The sequence below is a fragment of the Haliotis asinina genome, chromosome 3 (assembly GCF_037392515.1).
Source record: "Haliotis asinina isolate JCU_RB_2024 chromosome 3, JCU_Hal_asi_v2, whole genome shotgun sequence".
Taxonomy (NCBI): Eukaryota; Metazoa; Mollusca; class Gastropoda; order Lepetellida; family Haliotidae; genus Haliotis; species Haliotis asinina.
In genome coordinates, this window is record NC_090282.1 from 79,592,656 (window position 1) to 79,611,577 (window position 18,922).

Sequence of the window (18,922 nt, forward strand, 5' to 3'; positions counted from 1 at the left end):
ACTTCGACCACAATCTCGCTTCCGAGGAAGAAAGCGTTATATTCATGTAAAATCCTTTTGGTCAGCAATGTGTAGTAAGCAGTCTTGATTGTATACACTCGATGAAACTTGAACTCCATTTTCTATCCTGGAAGCGTGGTAGGGGGCGAACCATCCGATTTAGTATATACTACAGTCTTCCATAACGCTCACTTCGCACACACAAACAACCAATTTAAGCACAATCTACAGGGTCCGGTGGACATCTGTGGATAATTACACCATCACCCGACCCCAATGAGGAATTGACGGCACCACAACGATTTGGCATGTCTCTGGTGACGTCGAGAAATCAGCAAAAATGACAAGCGTCCTACACATTTTCTATATAACTAACTGAAAATCGTTCCTTCTATGACGTCACAGCAGAGCTCTGGCGATAGAGTTACGTAACCTGTCTGTGGTTTCGTTTGCGGGAGAGAGAGAAGCAGACGGCTATTTAGCAACTTTTAAGCACTTGGTATGAATTAACCACAAGTTTGGATTTTTTTTAAAAAAAAATTGTGTTCCGTTTATGACTAACCAGAAGTCTTTCATATGCAGTGGTAAAAAGAGTAAAAAAATGAGTTTATTCGTTCTTTAAAATGTATTCTATCCGAGACATCACTTTTTCCTGATTGAAGGACGTCCACGCTCAAGCTGCTCGACTGTAACCAAAAACCGAACATGATTAAGATATTGGTGGATTTACATATAGCAGCTACCATTATCATAAATAAGTCCTGCACATACTGGTTTATATATATTATCATGAAGGTCTGCATGTGCATGGATGGACCAAAGGGCCTAATGGGCATGTATGGAACCCTACAGGCGTTGTCAAGCAATAAGTGAGTGAGATAAAATTTATGGTCACAATGGCAATATTTCAGCCATATCGTGAATTAAAGTCAAGCCATAAGTATAAAAGGGACATATGTACACGTGTGAACCAGTATTACAGTAATATGATTAGAACTGCAGTAGGATGGAGAAACCGTTTCACTACTCTTTGATTGAGATGTGGATCACAGCCGACAATCGGAGTTCCACGGATATGGATATATCAATAGCTCATGTCACATTTCGCTTTTCACACAGGGTCACAGTCCCACGACTCCAGGGATTAGCGAAACCTCTACATACGTACAGCTTGAGCAGTACTCGCTGCAATGATGAAACACGTTTTGGGGATGTAATTGTGTGACCCTAATTCCGACACTGGAGCAGGGCCTTTAGCTTTGCTGATACAATCAGTAACACTAATTGGAGAATTCTGAAATTGCTCAATTTAGCTTGTCCCATTCGGAGGCTTGTGGTAGGAGAGAAGTTTGTATATGGTGACAAACGTTTTTGACTAGTTTCAAAGAGATTTTCTGAAGTAAACTAAACAAACATATATGTTCCGGAATCTGTACATTCATACCATCATCATACATCATTTTCATAAAAACATATACAATATCAAAGATACAAACTTATATAGCAGGACATGTGTTCTAAAGTCATCTCGTAAGTCATGTCGTAAATATATAAAGTGAGTGAGTGAGTTAAGCTTAAGTTAAGACGCAGTCAGCAATGTTACAGCTATATGGCGGCGATCTGTAAATAATCGGGTCTGGTCCAGACAACAGAGTGACCAACAGCATCTACACGATGACACGTGTTAACAAGTCAGCAATCCGTTCCAGTCACATCTTATGATAAGCACGAGTTACTGAAGACCAGTTCTAACCCGGATTTCACGGGTAAATATATAAACAGCTTGGTTGGTGATAGGCATTTTATTTACTCCAACATCAGAATTTTATCATATGATTCGCATATCTCTATGTACAGCCTGCAAGCACGTACACTGAAGACAGAAACACTCATTAATCTATTAGCACAAAACGGCAATTAGTTTGGAAGCATTAGGCAAACTTTAAACGTCAAATCAACGATCTCATTTTGTATACGTGTATTATGTTATGAAATAGAAACATTATTCATCATTCACATAATGTGTTTGTGATGTGTGTGCGCGCGTGCGTGCGTGCGTGCGTGCGTGCGTGTGAGTATGCTACATCAGTTAATTCGGAATTTGAGAAGTTTTTAGGAGAGCAAAGGCTCTCTTGTCTGTACAACATTGATCGCCATCGTACAAAGCCACACGTTGTACCGAACAGCATACAGAATGAAAACCATACAATCGCATTAATCCAGAGTCAAGTCAACAGATGTTAAGCGAAGGACAAGGTCACAGTTGTACAGTCAGATTCAACGGGTAGCTACTGTTTCTTGAACGAGAAACATGTATTTCCTCTCCTCTCGCGTAGGGTACAAATTGTAAACAGGATTATGAGATGTCAAGAAAATGCGTCCCAACCCAACGGTGGGGAGTCCGAATGAGCATTGTGTTCAAACAGGAAGAGCATCCTTTTCACCGTCCCAACAGCCGATGCGTGTGGAGTCTTGGGCTTCCGTACTTTTGGCTGAAATGAGAGGCAATCACATAATGGTAACTGAACACTATAGGCAACGTAAGAGTGTTCAACGACACCACAAGTATTCGAGAAAGTTGCACTCGTCTGGTACGTCTGGTTTACCACTGAACATGACTATGAGGCAGACAAACCAAGAAAGATAATCTGGGTGAATGAGGAATTTCAACCTAGGAACGTGTGTATTGGGACGCCTGAAACCTAAGACGGGCAGAGTCACTAGCAGTAGGAGGAATAGCGGTACGGGACCGCGGAGCAATATCACCTGCAAATTTGCAGGGAAAACCAGAAGTGCACCACTTCTAAGACTAATTATTCGACTACTTTTCATCTGCAAAAACCACCCACATATAAATTTACATAACTCTGAGACGTATTTTTATCACCCAGCAAAGTGCACCTCAATTAGAGATATTTTAGGTATATAACATAACCAAAATGCCAGGAACCAAATTATCACGTGAGGCTTATACCGAGATCCGATCAGGTCATTTATCCCTTCGAGAACCAATGAGTACATATCACATATCGCAAGCCAGATATATGAGAATCCGGGGCACAAAGACAACTTCTGACTTTGAAAACCTGCTAAATAATTCATATCTTTTCCTTTCCGACCGAGAGAAAAAAATCCTGGAGCGATCGGGCTGCACCTTCTACGACCGATACCAGATTCCTCGACAATTTCTCGAATTCTATTTACTGCTCTTTCGCGAGTTCGTAGAAGACGGCAAAATAGTTGATTTCCCGTACCTCTACCCAACACACCAATTTCGACCAGCACCAGGCAAAGTACGAATTATACTCACAGACTGCCAAGAACCCAACGACAGACACAACCAATGCATTTGTGGAATATCACGACAGTTGACACTGTTAGCTTGGCGTAACGTCACTTCAGACCATGGCAACAATGTGCTTTAAACGTGAAAATGCATAAGGTGACCTACATTCACATGTTTGATAATCACGCACAAACAATTATGCAGTCTTATCCAATTCTATCCAAGTTATTTTACATGTAAAAATAGGCTACATGAATACATTCGATTAGTCAAAAACATTTCTACCAACAGTGTGATAATGCAAACTTCTGTGCTACGGTAAATAGTAATTGTAAACCAAAAGTCACCGTGTTCTGTCAACTGATTGGTTGAAAAACATTATCAAATGGTATTAGATTCCGGGAAACTGCAAGACTATTCACTGCGTATTGACACGTAGAAACCTCGCAAACAATTGTTTTGTTGGGTCATCAATAGTGGTGACGTCTTTCAAATCATATTGTGACGTAAAGTCAGAATGACGTCACAAATGAGCAACTCCAGATGCTACCAAGGGAACTAGCTGAAACGGCCAGCTGCTGTACTGCTGTGCCCGTACTCGAGGTAAACGAGTGCAGACAGTAAAACCCTTTGGTTTATTTTTGTGTTTACAATGTCGATAAACATCATGTGTTGGCCAATTTCCGGGTGTTATTCAGTATTTGAAGCACGGGAATGCATTTGGAACCGACCGGGTGCTTCAAATACTCAATAACACCCGGACATTGGCCAACACATGATGTTTTTCTCCTAAATGTAAGTGGAATGAGGTTCACGACGGCATCTGACAACGCACCACTAACCAACGTGGCAATGGCTATGGAGAATGAAGGTTCCATATTCTCCGTGAACAAAGTGCTGATTTGAAGGCACAGTGAGATGTTAGAATGCTATTAATGCTATGTTACTATGTGTTGTAAATGCACTCAATATGTGTGCCGTGAAACCTAAATGACAAACACCACACTGTCGGTGCACTGTGAGCCAGTGCAGACACAATGCAAACCTTACATATGATGTAAACGATTCTGCCGGCTTATACCTAAAGATGAATAGAAAGATGAACGTCAGTTAATCTCAGCTACATCTCCAAGCGCATGTGCATGGATGTCACGCCTATGCCTTTTCACACTGTACCTTAAAAACCGGACCTTCTGTTCCAGAACAGACAGGTATATTTATGTATGGTGAAGCCAGGTTAAACCATACTCTAACCTCCCTTTTTTCATCGTTCAGAACGATTCAGACAGTATCTATTTAATGTAAAGTCCTCATCAGGATTCTATTAAACCTCTTAACATCTTGTCTGGATAAACGGGTCACAAGCTAAGGGTTTCTACTGTATGAATATGTTTCAAATCAACCTACCTTTGGTGATGGCGATGCTGTTGGTGTCTGTTCAGGGTTCATTGTGGCTGGCTTCACCGTGATGACCTTCGATTTTGGGATTGGGTTATATTTACCTTCGTAGTGCGGTTTGGTACCTAGGTATTTCCTCATCTGCGCATAATCGTCTGACCTGTAAAGGTCTTTCCCTTCCTTGAGGGCAGGTCCTTTAGTAGTTTCAATTCCCATGCCATTACTCGTCTTCAAACCCATTCCTTTGCTTGTTTGGATATTCATACTGACGGCAGGAAATCAATTGGTAATATCCTGAAAGTTGTTCCGTCAATACTCACAAAGTTACAAACACATACCACATAGTAGTGTATACCACAACAAATACCATAACCTGTTAACGTAGAGGCCATTAAACATTAACGCGGATTATCATAATCCTATTAATCCTACCCTGCTTAGTTACTTGCCAACAACAGTCGTTGACGAGAAATCTCAACTAAGTCAGTGACGATAAGATTAGCCTGAGTGTACTACACCGTGGTCCGACTGCTAATGGCAAGTGGCTGATAAAACATAACAAAAAGCCTTTATGGGGCATAGCTATGAATAGTTACTTCAGGTTTCAAACACGACACATGGGACCTTTAACGTTGGGATACGATGGCATATGTCAACCAAGACAGCGATCCTGTCCAACCGATCCCGTAAGTCGCCTCTTACGACAAGCATAGGTAAGATGCCGGACCCGAAGATAAACACTAAGCCGGATCTTCAGGGACAAATACATAAGAAACACACTGACATATAGTGCACATATGGATTAGAGAACACAGTAACAGTACTGAATAGAAACACCTGGGAACATACTGACGTTTGTGGAATACAAACATTTAGAGGTAGTAACTGAGTTTAGTTTTTCGCCGCTTTTAGCAATATTACTGCTATATTACCGCCAGACACCAGAACATATGTACACGTTGTATTTACGTGGGGAATCGAACAAGGGAATTAAGCGTGACGGGCAGATGCTTTAACCATGGACTCCCTCATCGCCCCAAACGACCACTTGATACTTTTCATCGGCAAATATTTGATGTTATATCACCAACTCACCGTTATGACAGAGTGTATAATTATCCAATTGTCAGCTGTTCAGAAACACGTGTTGATATGTACAACCGTGTTAAAGGAACACATACACATTTCGGTAAGAATTTCAAAGTAATACTACAAAAGTTACTGTAGCTGCTTGCCTCCAGATCACATGTAGTTGCCTGTCGCCAGTAATATGTTTCAGATTGCCACTGTGTCAACATTCCCAACAGTTCGTGCCCTTGGTTTATACGAGCTCATATGCCGGACTTATGTAACACATACACTGGTATTATGCTATCCATGCATGTCACTTAAGTCCGTGTTACGCTTTACCGTTTGGTGCCCTGATCCGTTACACGTTTCAGTACACAAGTAATCTGTTGTTGATATGAATAAACACTGAACGCTTGTTGGAATGTGACACGTTGTTTCAAGAGATTTATACACCTGCTGTAAAAACTCAGGTGTGCTCATCGGGTCTAGTATATGGCTCTGGCCGAGAGGGAATAGCTATGACACAAATAGTGAGTGGTTGAGTGAGTGTATAAGTTGGGTTTATATGTGCTTTTACATTATTTTCGTGCAAGTTCTGCTTGGTACACAGAAGTGACACATAACATTGAATCATGCATCAAGCACGGAAATTACCGATGTTTTGCCACTGAAAATCGATGGAAGGGAGATAAGTCTAAATCTGTTTACCCTGTGTCGTCTGCAAAATGGTGATTCGCCTCGCATTCAACAGAAGTGTTTCAAACAGTTTAAAATTAAAATTCAGGTGTTCCATAAGATAAATACGTTGTTCACTGGTCAAGAGGGGGCCATGGGCTCATGTACCCGCGAGGTTTGTTTATGTACCTCGAGAGTACATGAGCCCATGGCCCCCTCGCGACCAGTGAACAACTTAAAATATATGCATACATATACATATATAAATTTTTTGTACATTATTTTGCAACAACTTGAGGTACTGACAAACAAATATGAGAATGAGGACGAGTAACGAAATTGTGATCGAATCCTAACATGTTCAGGGTACGCAACTCTTCAAAAGATAGTGTTGAAGTATTAACAGCGGCGCTGTTTGTAGTCCCAGGAAATGTATACTGTTTTGCAGAATAGTACAGTAGCGACCTCAGATAAAGAAACAGCGTTTTTGTTCGTACCAAGATTTCAACAAGTTGCTATACATCGTGCGGTTGAGTGTCTTCTCCCTTTCACACTCTGGACCTCTATCATGCACGAACAGTTATAGTAATTAGCAGGATCTGGTATAAAAATCTGGTCTACTGTTGTAAAGCTACTCTTTCGACCAGTACTTTACACCCACTTTACAAAAGTGATAATTGTTCGGGCTTTCACAAACATCCATTCACTATCCTTCTAACGGTATGTTAATAGTTTTGAACCATTAACCATTTCTACTGTCATGACTCTTGACATTTGCCAAATGCATATGTCGAGTTGACTTGAATGGCGACTGTGGGCTCTTGTCTGGTTTAAAAACCGTCTGGACATAAACATATACACTCTATGCTAGTTTGACAAAAGCTTAAGTCTGATAGACTAACTGTAGCGAAAAAATTACATGTCCTGTTTCCAGTAGTACCAGCTGCAGGCACATTTTTCAGTTGGTTCGTAGCTTAAAGCTGAATACCATTCTTTGGAACGGTGAGTAACATAATTATCTGTTTGCATAAACATCGTAAACATTTCCATCATGACTTTTCATTCGCATTGGCATTTTATTTACTTATATTGTGACTTGAACATTTCAAAACGCTTTGTGTTCAAGGGGCTGTCTCATCACAAGTAACATATCACTTCATTTCACTTTAAAAACTTGGGGAAAACATGAAAATAGATAACCAAACAACAATGAATCTGACACCTTTGACTGTAGATTGCCAGCAAGTAAAGCTACAACACTATACCGTGACTCACTATACCACCGTGTAAATACATGCATGAGACCCTTTTAAAAAGGTACAAAAGTACGATGTCTCAATTTAACCTTTATAATGAACATAAGACAAGGATGAGACAAGAGGGATGAAACGTAATTGTTCACTTGCTTAAAGGTGATTGGCCTTATAATGAAGATTTCATAGCTTCAGTGGACCTCTCGTGTAGCCGGACCCCTGAGAAAAATATGAAAGTGATACAATTATTTTCAAGGATACACAAAGAACTGTATCAGTACAGGTACTTTACTAAAACATGCAACGTTTTGTTGAAACAGAAGAGTTGGTATATGCAGGTAACATAATTTCGGATGTGTCTGTACAGAAAATAACATCATAGATATTTTGCAAGTGACAAAACATAAGATACATACCGCAGAATATTAACGTATTTTCTGCCTTTATGTTCCTTTCCTCTATCAATAGATGTGAATGTATGTCTACATATGTCCGATCTATTTGTGAATGTTCATCGTAATGTCTCTGTCCCTAGCTGTGAATGTGTGTCTATATATGTCCAATCTACTTGTGAATGTCTCTGTCCCTATGCGTAAATGTATGTCTTCACAGGCCCCACCTACCTGTGAATATATATCTTGATGTCTCTGTCCTTCCTGTGAATATATGTTTCCATATTTTCGACCTACCGGTGAATGCGTATACTGATGTCTCTGTCTTCGGTGTCTCTGTTCCTTGTCGACTGCATAACAAATCTGACTCTTCAAAATGTCTTTATCTCGGTGCATCAGTAACATCTGTGCATGTATATCCTCGTGTGTCTGTCTTACCCGGAATGTGTATAATATCATCCTTTCCTCTCTAATCAGCGAATGTATATTTCCATGTGTTTGTCTTACCTGCGAATCCATATACACATTACACTGAGATAGGTTGTGGATACCTTCATGTATTACTGTGGATATCTACATGGAAAAACACATTGATATGTCTGTATGTATGTCACCGGATATTATGCAAAGAGGCGTGGATGTGCACGCATATTTAAATAACCCACAAAAAGTTGTATTATACTTTTGCGACTAGCAGTGATATTTAAATAGCCAAGATCTGCAATAATGTTTAAGGATATTCCACCCTTATTCACTTCTTAACCAATACGACTTTGTTAAGTATGTCATGTTTGTAAGAACACGGTAGGTAGGTATTGTTTGTCATACCATTGTATCTATTGTTTATATTTGTAGTATTGATGTGATATTTGGCATTTTACTTGTTTCACTTGTAATGTTTTAAGTATGTAGCTGTGTCACTCTCAATTTCAATCTCCCCAGCGTACACACATGAAATCATCTTTAAAACCCCGTTTGTTACTTAAATACAGTATTATGTATCCATGTGCCACATTTGTATGCTATGAGACGAAACAAATACCATCAGTCAATATATAAACCATCTGTTAAAGTCGACATACAAAGCCTGAAAGGACATCATTAACACACAGATATCCGGGCCGAGGCCCAGAGAAAAAAGAGCGGCGATATTAACATGGACAAGAAGAGAATGTACGCCCTACCGATTCATACACGTGTATGTCCATGTCTTGGGTAATAGCACTCTTCAGCATTGTCCTCAACCCCTTTGTCCACTTCCGTGACGTCTTCGACAGCTTTGGATCACGGAAAATGTAGGTGAGAATGAGATGAGTGGATCGGTCGAACTGATCGCCTGTTGACATTAAACACATCACATTAACACAGAAATGAATGTTTGCTTCTCTTCACACAAATGTCTGTTATATACTGTGTGGTGTTGAAGCATCAGTTGTAACACTTAAAATACTCTGCAAATAAAGGAATGTAACTGACCTGTGTACCCACAAAGAACGGTTGGTGCTGGCACTGGCTGGTTGTATGTTGAAATACAAGACATATTCAGTCGGGTGCCATCGTTTGCAGCAGCTGGGTTTCTACAGAGAAAGCAATGACATACTGTAATTGTAAGTGCAACTTCTGTGTATTATAAACATTGTACAGGACTATGACAGGAAAATACATGCACGCTCACCTCTGGTTTCCAAGCCTAAACATTACTGAATATGTTAAATTGGACATGTATTTCCACAGATAATTATTCCTTTACATCTACCGGAATTTGTTTTGGGTATTTGGGTTTTCTAATTTGTTTTGACGTTCTATATTATATCTGTTCATTTTACCTTATACATTCTGGCTACATGCGTTTGAAAATATCAAAACAAATTTGTTCCAACCTTGCGCAGCTAAGAAAGTGGTCGAGATAGTCAGCCTCGATGAAGAAGTTATAATAGTCCATCTTCTGTTTGTCGATGTTTTTATGCACTGCTTGGTAGTACTCCAGTAATGAAGGCGTGACACACTTCTTGGAGACATTAGTCTGACGGTAACACATGTCCATGAGGGTGACATAACGGGAACCTGACCACACCCTCATATGCTTTATTTCATTGTGTAGGTCGAGAACCTGCCAAGCGAACATGTTAAATGAGGAGTAATGATTCAGGATAACACTATTAAAGTGAGCATGTTTGAAATCAGCTTTGGAATTGTCTCAGTTATATTACAGTGTGTCAGCTTAATATGAGAGGACACGTCCGTATCTTGTGCGTTTAGAACGTTGCTGAGAAACCCGGAAATATTATAAAAATTGATCTGGGACAATTCATGATTCTTGGGTTTATTGCATATACTAGGTTACAGCGCGCTTAAAACGACTAGGCAAATTTGTGTGACCGTATTTAACAAATATTACCACCAACATAGCTATCTGGGTGAGTGAGGTTTATACTTTTTTTGGCAATGTCACTGTGAGAGACACACGATTACCTGCCAAGCCTTATTCGTCCTAATTGTTTGCCTTGAATGAGTGTAGGACTTAAGAAATATCTATCTTATATATCTGTGAAACGAGAACAGTTACCTTGTGAAGAAACGCCTTCTGAAATATCGGTTTGAACAGGGTAACAGTGGTTGAAGGAAACGACAGGTGACCGATATCTGGGTGGTCTCCCTTCCTCCGTATCAGGAGATGCATTCCGACGTAGTGAGGACTGGGATCAGAAGATGTGAACGAAAGCAAATGTTAGAAGCCTTTAAGAATAGGTAATGCATAATAGCATATTGTATAGGTTTCATACTCGTACACACACGTGCGATCACGAACGAACGAACGCACGCACACGCGAGCGCGCGCTGAATGAGATGAAGCCTACAGGTTAAATGAGTGAGTGAGTGAGTGAGTTTAGTTTTACGCCGCACTCAGCAATATTCCAGCTATATGGCGGCGGTCTGTAAATAATCGAGTCTGGACCAGACAATCCAGTGATCAACAACAAGAGCATCGATCTGCGCAATTGGGAACCGATGACATGCGTCAACCAAGTCAGCTAGCCTGACCACCCGATCCCGTTAGTCGCCTCTTACGACAAGCTGAGTCGCCTTTTATGGCAAGCATGGGTTGCTGAAGGCCTATTCTACCCCGGGACCTTCACGGGTCCCTACAGGTTAAAACGTCGGGGTTTCGGTTCCCCTGCATAAGACAAATAATCGTACAAGAGCCACATTTCTGCAAACCCAACACTGGTATAACTATAAACCGACACTTTGTCTAAGTCACTCACACGTTAACTGAGATGCCCTCGGACAGTCTTCCATCTTGAGTTGTACACACTGCCTGAAAAAGAAACCGGATGCTAAGTTTATGAAGCCAGTTGTGTAAAATGCGTAGACCATCAGATTGAGGATAGCAGGTGGGTCCCCGCTGCTTTCACTGGAAAGTCGAAGGACACACAACCCCTTACACGTCCTATAGAATAATAACGTATCAGACTCCGTGGAACTGAGGTTTCAGAGTTGATCAAAATCTCTGTCCTTCTTAACTACGATAAAACTCTACTACTTTCTGCTGAGGTTAGTGAGGAAGCACAATGAGCTATGATGGATCTGGGATTATTGTGTTTTGAATATATGTTCGACAGTAGCTTTGTGAATTTAACATTCCTAATCCTATGACCAAACGTGTGGTTGCGACAGCTCTTAACACTACACACTCACAGTACATGAGGACCAAGTTAAACAATGACTAGGGACACGCATACATTACTGCTTTGAAGTCAGATAGAACAAGTACATGAGGATGACAACGTCTTTAATTCTAGAGCACGACGTTTCGATACAGGTTCTTGTTCCAGTGTGAAACTTGCAAACGATACAAGAAACTGTACCGACAATTAAAGAACTAAAGAAGTTGTCATCCATATATACTTGTTCTTTCCACATACTCGCATTGCTGAAATAGGCTAAACTCTGAATCAATAGGATGACGTCAAGTTCTTGTTGTTTCAGCCGAATCCGTTTCTGTCGACCTCAAATCTGCATCGGAAGATTCCATTTCCATCACACAATCTGCAATCAGGCCATTCGATCAAACCTACCTGAGCCCTGTATGCAAACACACAAATCAGCCAGAGGCATGCTGCACGTATAGCCTGCTGTTGACGAGACATCCTTACAAAAACTGGCGTCACAACTTGATGGTCGGGCTTTAACTATGCCAATATTTAAGTGCAAATCGTGATTCACATTTCCGCAATATCTGAAGAGGAACATCATCATCACTGACTAATGTCTAACCTTTACGACTGTAAAATTAGCCAAAATGTTAAGGGTGACTGCTGGGGTTACGGCTGTGTGTTGCAGTGCATTGCTGTACCTAGTTTATACTGGGGTGTATATTCAAGTGTATTCCCATTAGTGTAGATAATTTCAGTATAGATCACATAGGTCTTGTGAACTTGTTTGTTCTCCGTGAGTATTTCACAATGATAAATAAGTACTGAAAGGTACGTTGGCTCTCCTAATATTGGGATCGATTTGCAGACTCCACAGACATAGGTCACCAACGTATACATGACATCAACTCGAGGAGGGACACAGAGGCAGTTCATAATAATAAAGAAGCATTAGAGCTTTATGCTAAGTCCGAGATTAGCTGTGTGAAAAGGTCGAATCTGTTTGTATTCATACATCCCACACAAATAAATTTATTATGCACTCATGTATGAAGACTGAGAATTCTTCTGAGTTTAAGAAAGCTGGCAGACATTTCCTATGTAGAAATATCTCTCTGCTGTGACTACTTCATGGATCAATGTTTTCAATAAATGTCAATGTAAAACATACGCACGCGATTCCAAATACTTTAGTCAGCAAACATGAATTTCGAATAACCAACCTCAAGTGCATAAATTTGCACTGGCTAGCTCCTCGCAGGGTTATTCAGTGTTCCGGCATCGTGAAACTGAGTGACAGTTGAGTTATGAGTTTGTAGCGTTAAATGCTCAATGGACAAGTATTCAAATTTCACTCTATTGGCAACCGTCATTTCCAGTATTTGTGCTTACTGACAGTCCAAATGTTTTTTTTCGCCACTGCGCTCTTTTTGTGCTCATCCAATGTTTATTTGTGGTTATGTATCAAGCGGTACAACTGAGTTTTGACGTTTATGCTGATATTGTTTGATAAATACCATTATAAGTGCTGATGGTATTCATACAATGACAATATAAGCATAAATATGTCTTGTTTCATTTTTCATTGTATTTTCAAGTAGGAAGTGAGGTCTTTTATGTGTGCCCGAACAAATAAGTGAACGTCATTAAGTTTACATTTGGGAGATTTCATTCGAATTTCCTATTATTATTGTTTCTGTTTGATTAAAATAATATGAAAGTATATCAAACCCTGAATATTTCACCTGGTAAGTGTATTTGTCATCACGTAATAGCCCCCGTTTTGATCGCGTTGTTGTAGGTATTAAGGTACCATGGAAGAGTCGTACTTCTGTTGGCACTGATATTCTTTGACAAATACCTGATATGCTTGTTGTTATCATATGAACAGAGCGCATAGTTTGATACTGCAAAATACACTGAACCGCAAACAACAATGTTCCTCCATTTTTGAAACTGGTAATCAGTTTAATTCAAACACATGTAAATGCCGTAATAATTCAAAAGATTTCAAAGCTGACATGTCTGATAATCAATACTTAAAGACGGATTTCAGACAATTACATGTCAAAATGACGACAGGTGATCTGAAAGTAAATAATGTGTATGGCCTCCTTGAGCGCTGACAACAGCATTGCATCGTCTGTACATGGAGTGGATGAGACGGCCGATGAAGGCCGGGGCTCGGTGATACGCCTGGCAGAGTTCAGCTGCAGTTGTCGGCCTTGGTCGCACACCATTGAGCCTCCTCTGAATCTCGTCCCACAAGAATTCTATCGGGTTGAAGTCTGGACTGAGGGCAGGCCATTGACAAATTTGCATGCCGTGGTGACGGAGAAAAGCTCTGGCAGTATTGGCACGCGCTGTCCTGTTGTGAGAGGTGGTTTCCATGACGACCCAAATGTCTCAACCCTTGATCAATGTAGCGGGCAGATGTTACACCATTTCCTGTACCAGGACCAATATTCTGGAACACCATATGGTCTATTCAGAGTGACATTTCTTTTGCGTCTCAGTATTTATATTATGTACTCTGAATGTTATTGCCAACTCACTTCCTCTATTGCCAGGTAATTCGTTTCGATTAGAATGCATTTGTGCAGCTGTTTCATTAAGCAGCAAAACCACCAACATAAAATACAACGTTAATCAACTTTGACAAGTGACGCGTAACACACTATTTACTCATGTACTATAGTATGCAGAATTCTGATGTATCAGTTGCAGTTATAAAATTATCCTTATAACGTGATTACCTTGATATTGTCATTCGTGTAAACAGTTGACAAGGTGAACCTGAATTTTCTGTCAAACCGAATTTGATGTACCTAAATAAAATATACGCTACACAATTATTTGTATCGAAATGCTCTTATTCTCTTGAAACGCGCAGAATTATTTTCTCCCCATCGTCTGAGGCACCGCTCTCAGTCGGGTGTCCCAGAAAAGGTACAAACCACGCTTCGTGTGTTCAAATTCCGGCTCGTGATTCCAGCTTTGTCGGTACCTTCCCCGAGGTCATGGAATCTCCCAAAAGTGGAAAATGTCTGACACATGCTTTTGGACTGATATTAGTTCCATCTGATTCATCATGAGATAACAGAAATAATTCCAATGACGCAATAAACCTAACTCACTCACTCCAGATTTGGTCTCACATTGTCGGTGTCAAGTCCACCATGTCTTTGGGATTGTGTGTCGTTCTTCTCTTATCCAGCTGACAGGCCTGATGTAGTTGAAATACCCTTCAATCCTCACACTTTCACTTTTTAACTCATAGCTCACTTTCCTACTGTGATTGTGTTATTGTCACAGTGACAATGTGACTTACCAAAGTGGTTTAACTGTCAGCAAAGGTTATGGAAACATAACGCAGTTCCGGACAGTCCACAGGTTTAGAGAAATATGGATGTGCACAATACGCCTCTCTTCACCAAAACACATGACGTTGAATTCGGCCATAAATACGTTTATTGAAAGAATGAAATATTGTTTTCGTGTCAAATCCAGAAATGCAGACATTGCTTAACGTAAAATAGATCATGAACTATTTTGTTTTCAGTTCACAATAACATAACAGAATAAATATATTAGAACCAATTCTTAGCTATTTTGAATATATTTCCAGAAAGGTTTGAGAAACAATATTGCGAAACTTGTTGTCGCAAATATCTGTAACTTTTAATGAATATGTCTCTGTCTTTTCGGGACTTTCTGAGACCTCATTGCCCTGCAAAACACGATTCAGTGGTTTCAGAAAGTCCTGTGACAGCATATCCCAATATTCGACCAATTCTTTCATATCCTCAATATTTCTATGTCCTTATTGGTTTATTCATTTCTTCATTAGTCCAAACACATAATCCATAGTGAAACGGATGAGATCAACTTTCCATTGAAAATGTGTATTTAATGATTAAAAGCACAGAAGTTGAATATCATTTGCAAGAACATTCATGAAATAATTTCACATATGGGGCACTCGAGTGCTTTGGTTTTTGTCTGTGTGAGCAAGTGCGATAAAGAAATATGCCGTTACGGTACTATTGTCACTGTTTCCTCTTCCACAGTCACTAAAGCCAATCATTACAAACCAATCATTACAATAATTTCACAATGAATGATTTACCTTGATTCCCCGTATATATGTCTTCCGTCGTGATGCTACTAGAATATTGCTAAAAGCGGTGAACAGGATAAAGCCCAGCTAGAACTAGTCGTCTAACATCGACCGAAAGAGTGATGTTTATACCGTGCCACTGTTTTATTGGAAGTGTCTTCTAAAAGGGATGATGACAGCACGAAATGGCATGTCGTTGTCATCCACGAGTATCTGACGATATGGTACTTATGGCCATATTTAGCAATTCCTGTCAAAAACGTTGACCTTTTTGTTTCCAAGGCACTGCAAAGAGAATCAACTATACCATACTGATGGGCTCAGCTGCATAGATCATCACTTGATGATGAGGCGTCTGTATAGTGACAAGAAAGCGACCTTCACGATACCACTGAATCCTAGACCGTTTCCTCAAACTGCAGTTCTTGAAGGTTGCACTACACCACATTCCTATCTGTGGGGAAGGGAAGTCCGATCGGACGACGTCCCTTCAGATGTCTCAGCCTCCTTCTGGTGGTTATGACCGAGAGACCTAGTCACCATTGCAGTTCTTTAGTAAGGTTTCTTATTCCGATGTCTTTTAAGACGAATTTGGACCTTATCATTGGTCATTGGTGTTACTCAGGACTTGGACGACATTTTACTTCCCTGGTGGCCACGTAGTTCCTCGTAGACGCAAGCGTCCTCTCAGTGCACTAATAGCCATGTTGATGGTGTTCGAGTTAGCACCAATTTTGCGACAGGGCATTACTGCAGCATGCAAGCCAATAGCTTGCGATAGTGTATTTTCACAACGCCAGATAAGTACGGCCGTCTTTAAAATCACTTCTGGTACCTGTAGTGAACTCACCAGTTTTTTGCTTGGGACCATCGTGAAAATTGGACCCAGAGGTAAAAGGCAGTTTGAGATGTTCACAAAGGAGAGAACAAAGGCGTGTAACAGTATGTGTCTTTTCCTTATTATTGGAACGCTGATTGATTAAAATAGGAGCCGTAAAAGGCGTAAATATGAGAGAAATGGAAACTGTGAAGAGTCAGATAACACCTTTCAGTGTGTACATTATGTCAGTCACGGAGGTAAATTTAGATGAGTCAGGCACAATTTCTGTCGCAACATATATGATATCGCACTGGTGCAAACTGTGGCACATATAGAAGTATTTGTTACAACAGTATCAGAGAAGCCAACTGTTATCACTTTAATTTTTGACGGTTCAAAACTTGCAGTCTGGTACTGTCAGAGTATTTCATAAATGTCGTCACTTGTCTCTTGCAAACATAAAGATACCTATACTGGCATCACACTTCACGTTGCTCAGTGACAGGCTCAAAACATAGCCATACAAAGATTATGTATGCTATGAACAGTAGCTGCAGATGTTCGGATGCTTGCAGTAACGCTCAAAACAGGCAATCCCACCAACGCATGCTGCTCTTGTACAGCATAAAAAACGTAACAAAATATACAGTAAAAAAATAAAAAACAGCTTACCAGGTGGGATATCTATCGGGCAAGTCACTTCTTCTGCAGCCTTAACCCTGGACACAGTAGAACATTGGCAAGAAAGTGTTCAAAACCATTTCTTTTCTTTTCTGCTGTCAAATTTGCTGTGTCAAAAAAGTAGACAACTCTTGATGTAATGAGGTTTATTCTTAAGTGGCCTGCCATTCTGAGTACCTTACTGCATGATGTAACACCTATTTCAAAATTCAGTTATCAGTATTAGGAAACAGAGAGTTTTTCAATAATGCAGAAAAACAGTACTACAATGTAGTTTGACAGAAAACATTATACGTATGGTTTACATAAACTAATAAAAGTGTGTACCCCGGGCTGTTTTGCTGTATTCTTAAGTATTGGTACGTATAATACAATCTTTAAAAAACAATGCAGTCAGGTACACAAGTACCGACTGCACATGTACAGTAATTAGAGACACAAACGTGAATATTTGTTTCTCCATTTTTTTCTATTTTCTCGTGATATGATTGTACCAATGATTGTAAATACCTCATAACATGAGATAGGAATTTGCTGGAGGTGATGGTCAGTTGTTATGAACATTGTGGACACCGTGTTTCAATTTGGAACTTGACAAAACCTTTTAATGATGAATCTTGTACTGATGCTGTGTGTAGTTCTGCTAAAAGCATGTCTCTTTCTGTTTTATACAGCTGGAAATGATGTCCTCTCCCATGGATACATGATACATGTTTCTAGCAGGAAACTATGGATCAATCCGCTAAAGGTGGAGAAGTTTCTATTTTCATTAGTGATCACTTATCAACGGGTCAGTGTTGTCTAGATTGGCTTCATTTTTCACCTCAGTACTAACGCACCACAAACCTATAAAAAGCGGAAGTTGGAAAAAAGCGACACCTGTTGTTGTGTAGATAAATGCATCGGGTCCAAACAATCCAATAAGCAAAGCCGATAACGTTGGGAATACTAACGAACCCAAATAATCGAAAAACATGACAACATTCACGAATTGGGGTGAACGAGATGAATATTTTTGTACCCACGCCAGAAGTCCAGGGAACATCGATCCTGACCCAAGAGCATACATTACACAGTTTGTCCACAGCATGCTGACACTTGTGTCTTTGAAAAGAATGAAGAGAATAGATGCTATATTAACGAGAAGAACATAGGACAGTACTAAGATCTCAATTCTGATTCTATCTGATAAAAAAATACTGACTAATCTGGTAATGAAAACTCCCGCAGAGAAGGCCGAAGCCAGAAGAGACATTTCGCCGACACTCAGATGCAGTTGGCAACGAATTCCATAGCTTACAAAGAGCTCCAGAAATGATACCAGACTGGCCGAGCTCATGAAGGCTGTACCCATGGTGAATGCTATAAACGTCAGGTTGAGGCTTCTATATATTGGTTTCCTATTCGTTGTTGGTGTTACTTCCATCGCGTCACCTTTCTGCAAGAACGTATTGTAGCTACATATGAAGCCTATAGCCAGAAGAAGGCCGAATCCCGATGTTATTATGAAGGGGTACCGTATGGTGGTGTTTAATCCGTCACACCTTTGCTGTTCAATTGATCTTGTCAC

General features: G+C 40.2%; 2 protein-coding genes across 3 annotated transcripts; both read right to left on the minus strand.

The window, feature by feature from the left end:
- Positions 1 to 2,055: 2,055 nt before the first annotated feature.
- LOC137277123 (uncharacterized) lies at positions 2,056 to 5,068 on the minus strand. The gene is made up of 2 exons (XM_067808791.1): positions 4,694 to 5,068; positions 2,056 to 2,492 (listed from the first exon to the last, which is right to left on the minus strand). Exons 1-2 carry the CDS (start codon positions 4,946 to 4,948, stop codon positions 2,367 to 2,369), a joined length of 381 nt encoding a protein of 126 aa, XP_067664892.1. The 5' UTR covers positions 4,949 to 5,068; the 3' UTR covers positions 2,056 to 2,366.
- A 2,416-nt stretch (positions 5,069 to 7,484) lies between these two features.
- Positions 7,485 to 12,278, minus strand: LOC137277124 (NPC intracellular cholesterol transporter 1-like). 2 transcript variants are annotated; one of them, XM_067808792.1, is made up of 7 exons: positions 12,155 to 12,278; positions 11,342 to 11,394; positions 10,642 to 10,771; positions 9,956 to 10,185; positions 9,552 to 9,652; positions 9,260 to 9,411; positions 7,485 to 7,902 (listed from the first exon to the last, which is right to left on the minus strand). In XM_067808792.1, exons 1-7 carry the CDS (start codon positions 12,224 to 12,226, stop codon positions 7,867 to 7,869), a joined length of 774 nt encoding a protein of 257 aa, XP_067664893.1. In that variant the 5' UTR covers positions 12,227 to 12,278; the 3' UTR covers positions 7,485 to 7,866. The 2 variants fall into 2 exon arrangements, with proteins under 2 accessions (XP_067664893.1, XP_067664894.1); XM_067808793.1 differs by having other exon boundaries at positions 7,487 to 7,902; positions 11,342 to 11,390; positions 12,155 to 12,214.
- Positions 12,279 to 18,922: the final 6,644 nt, after the last annotated feature.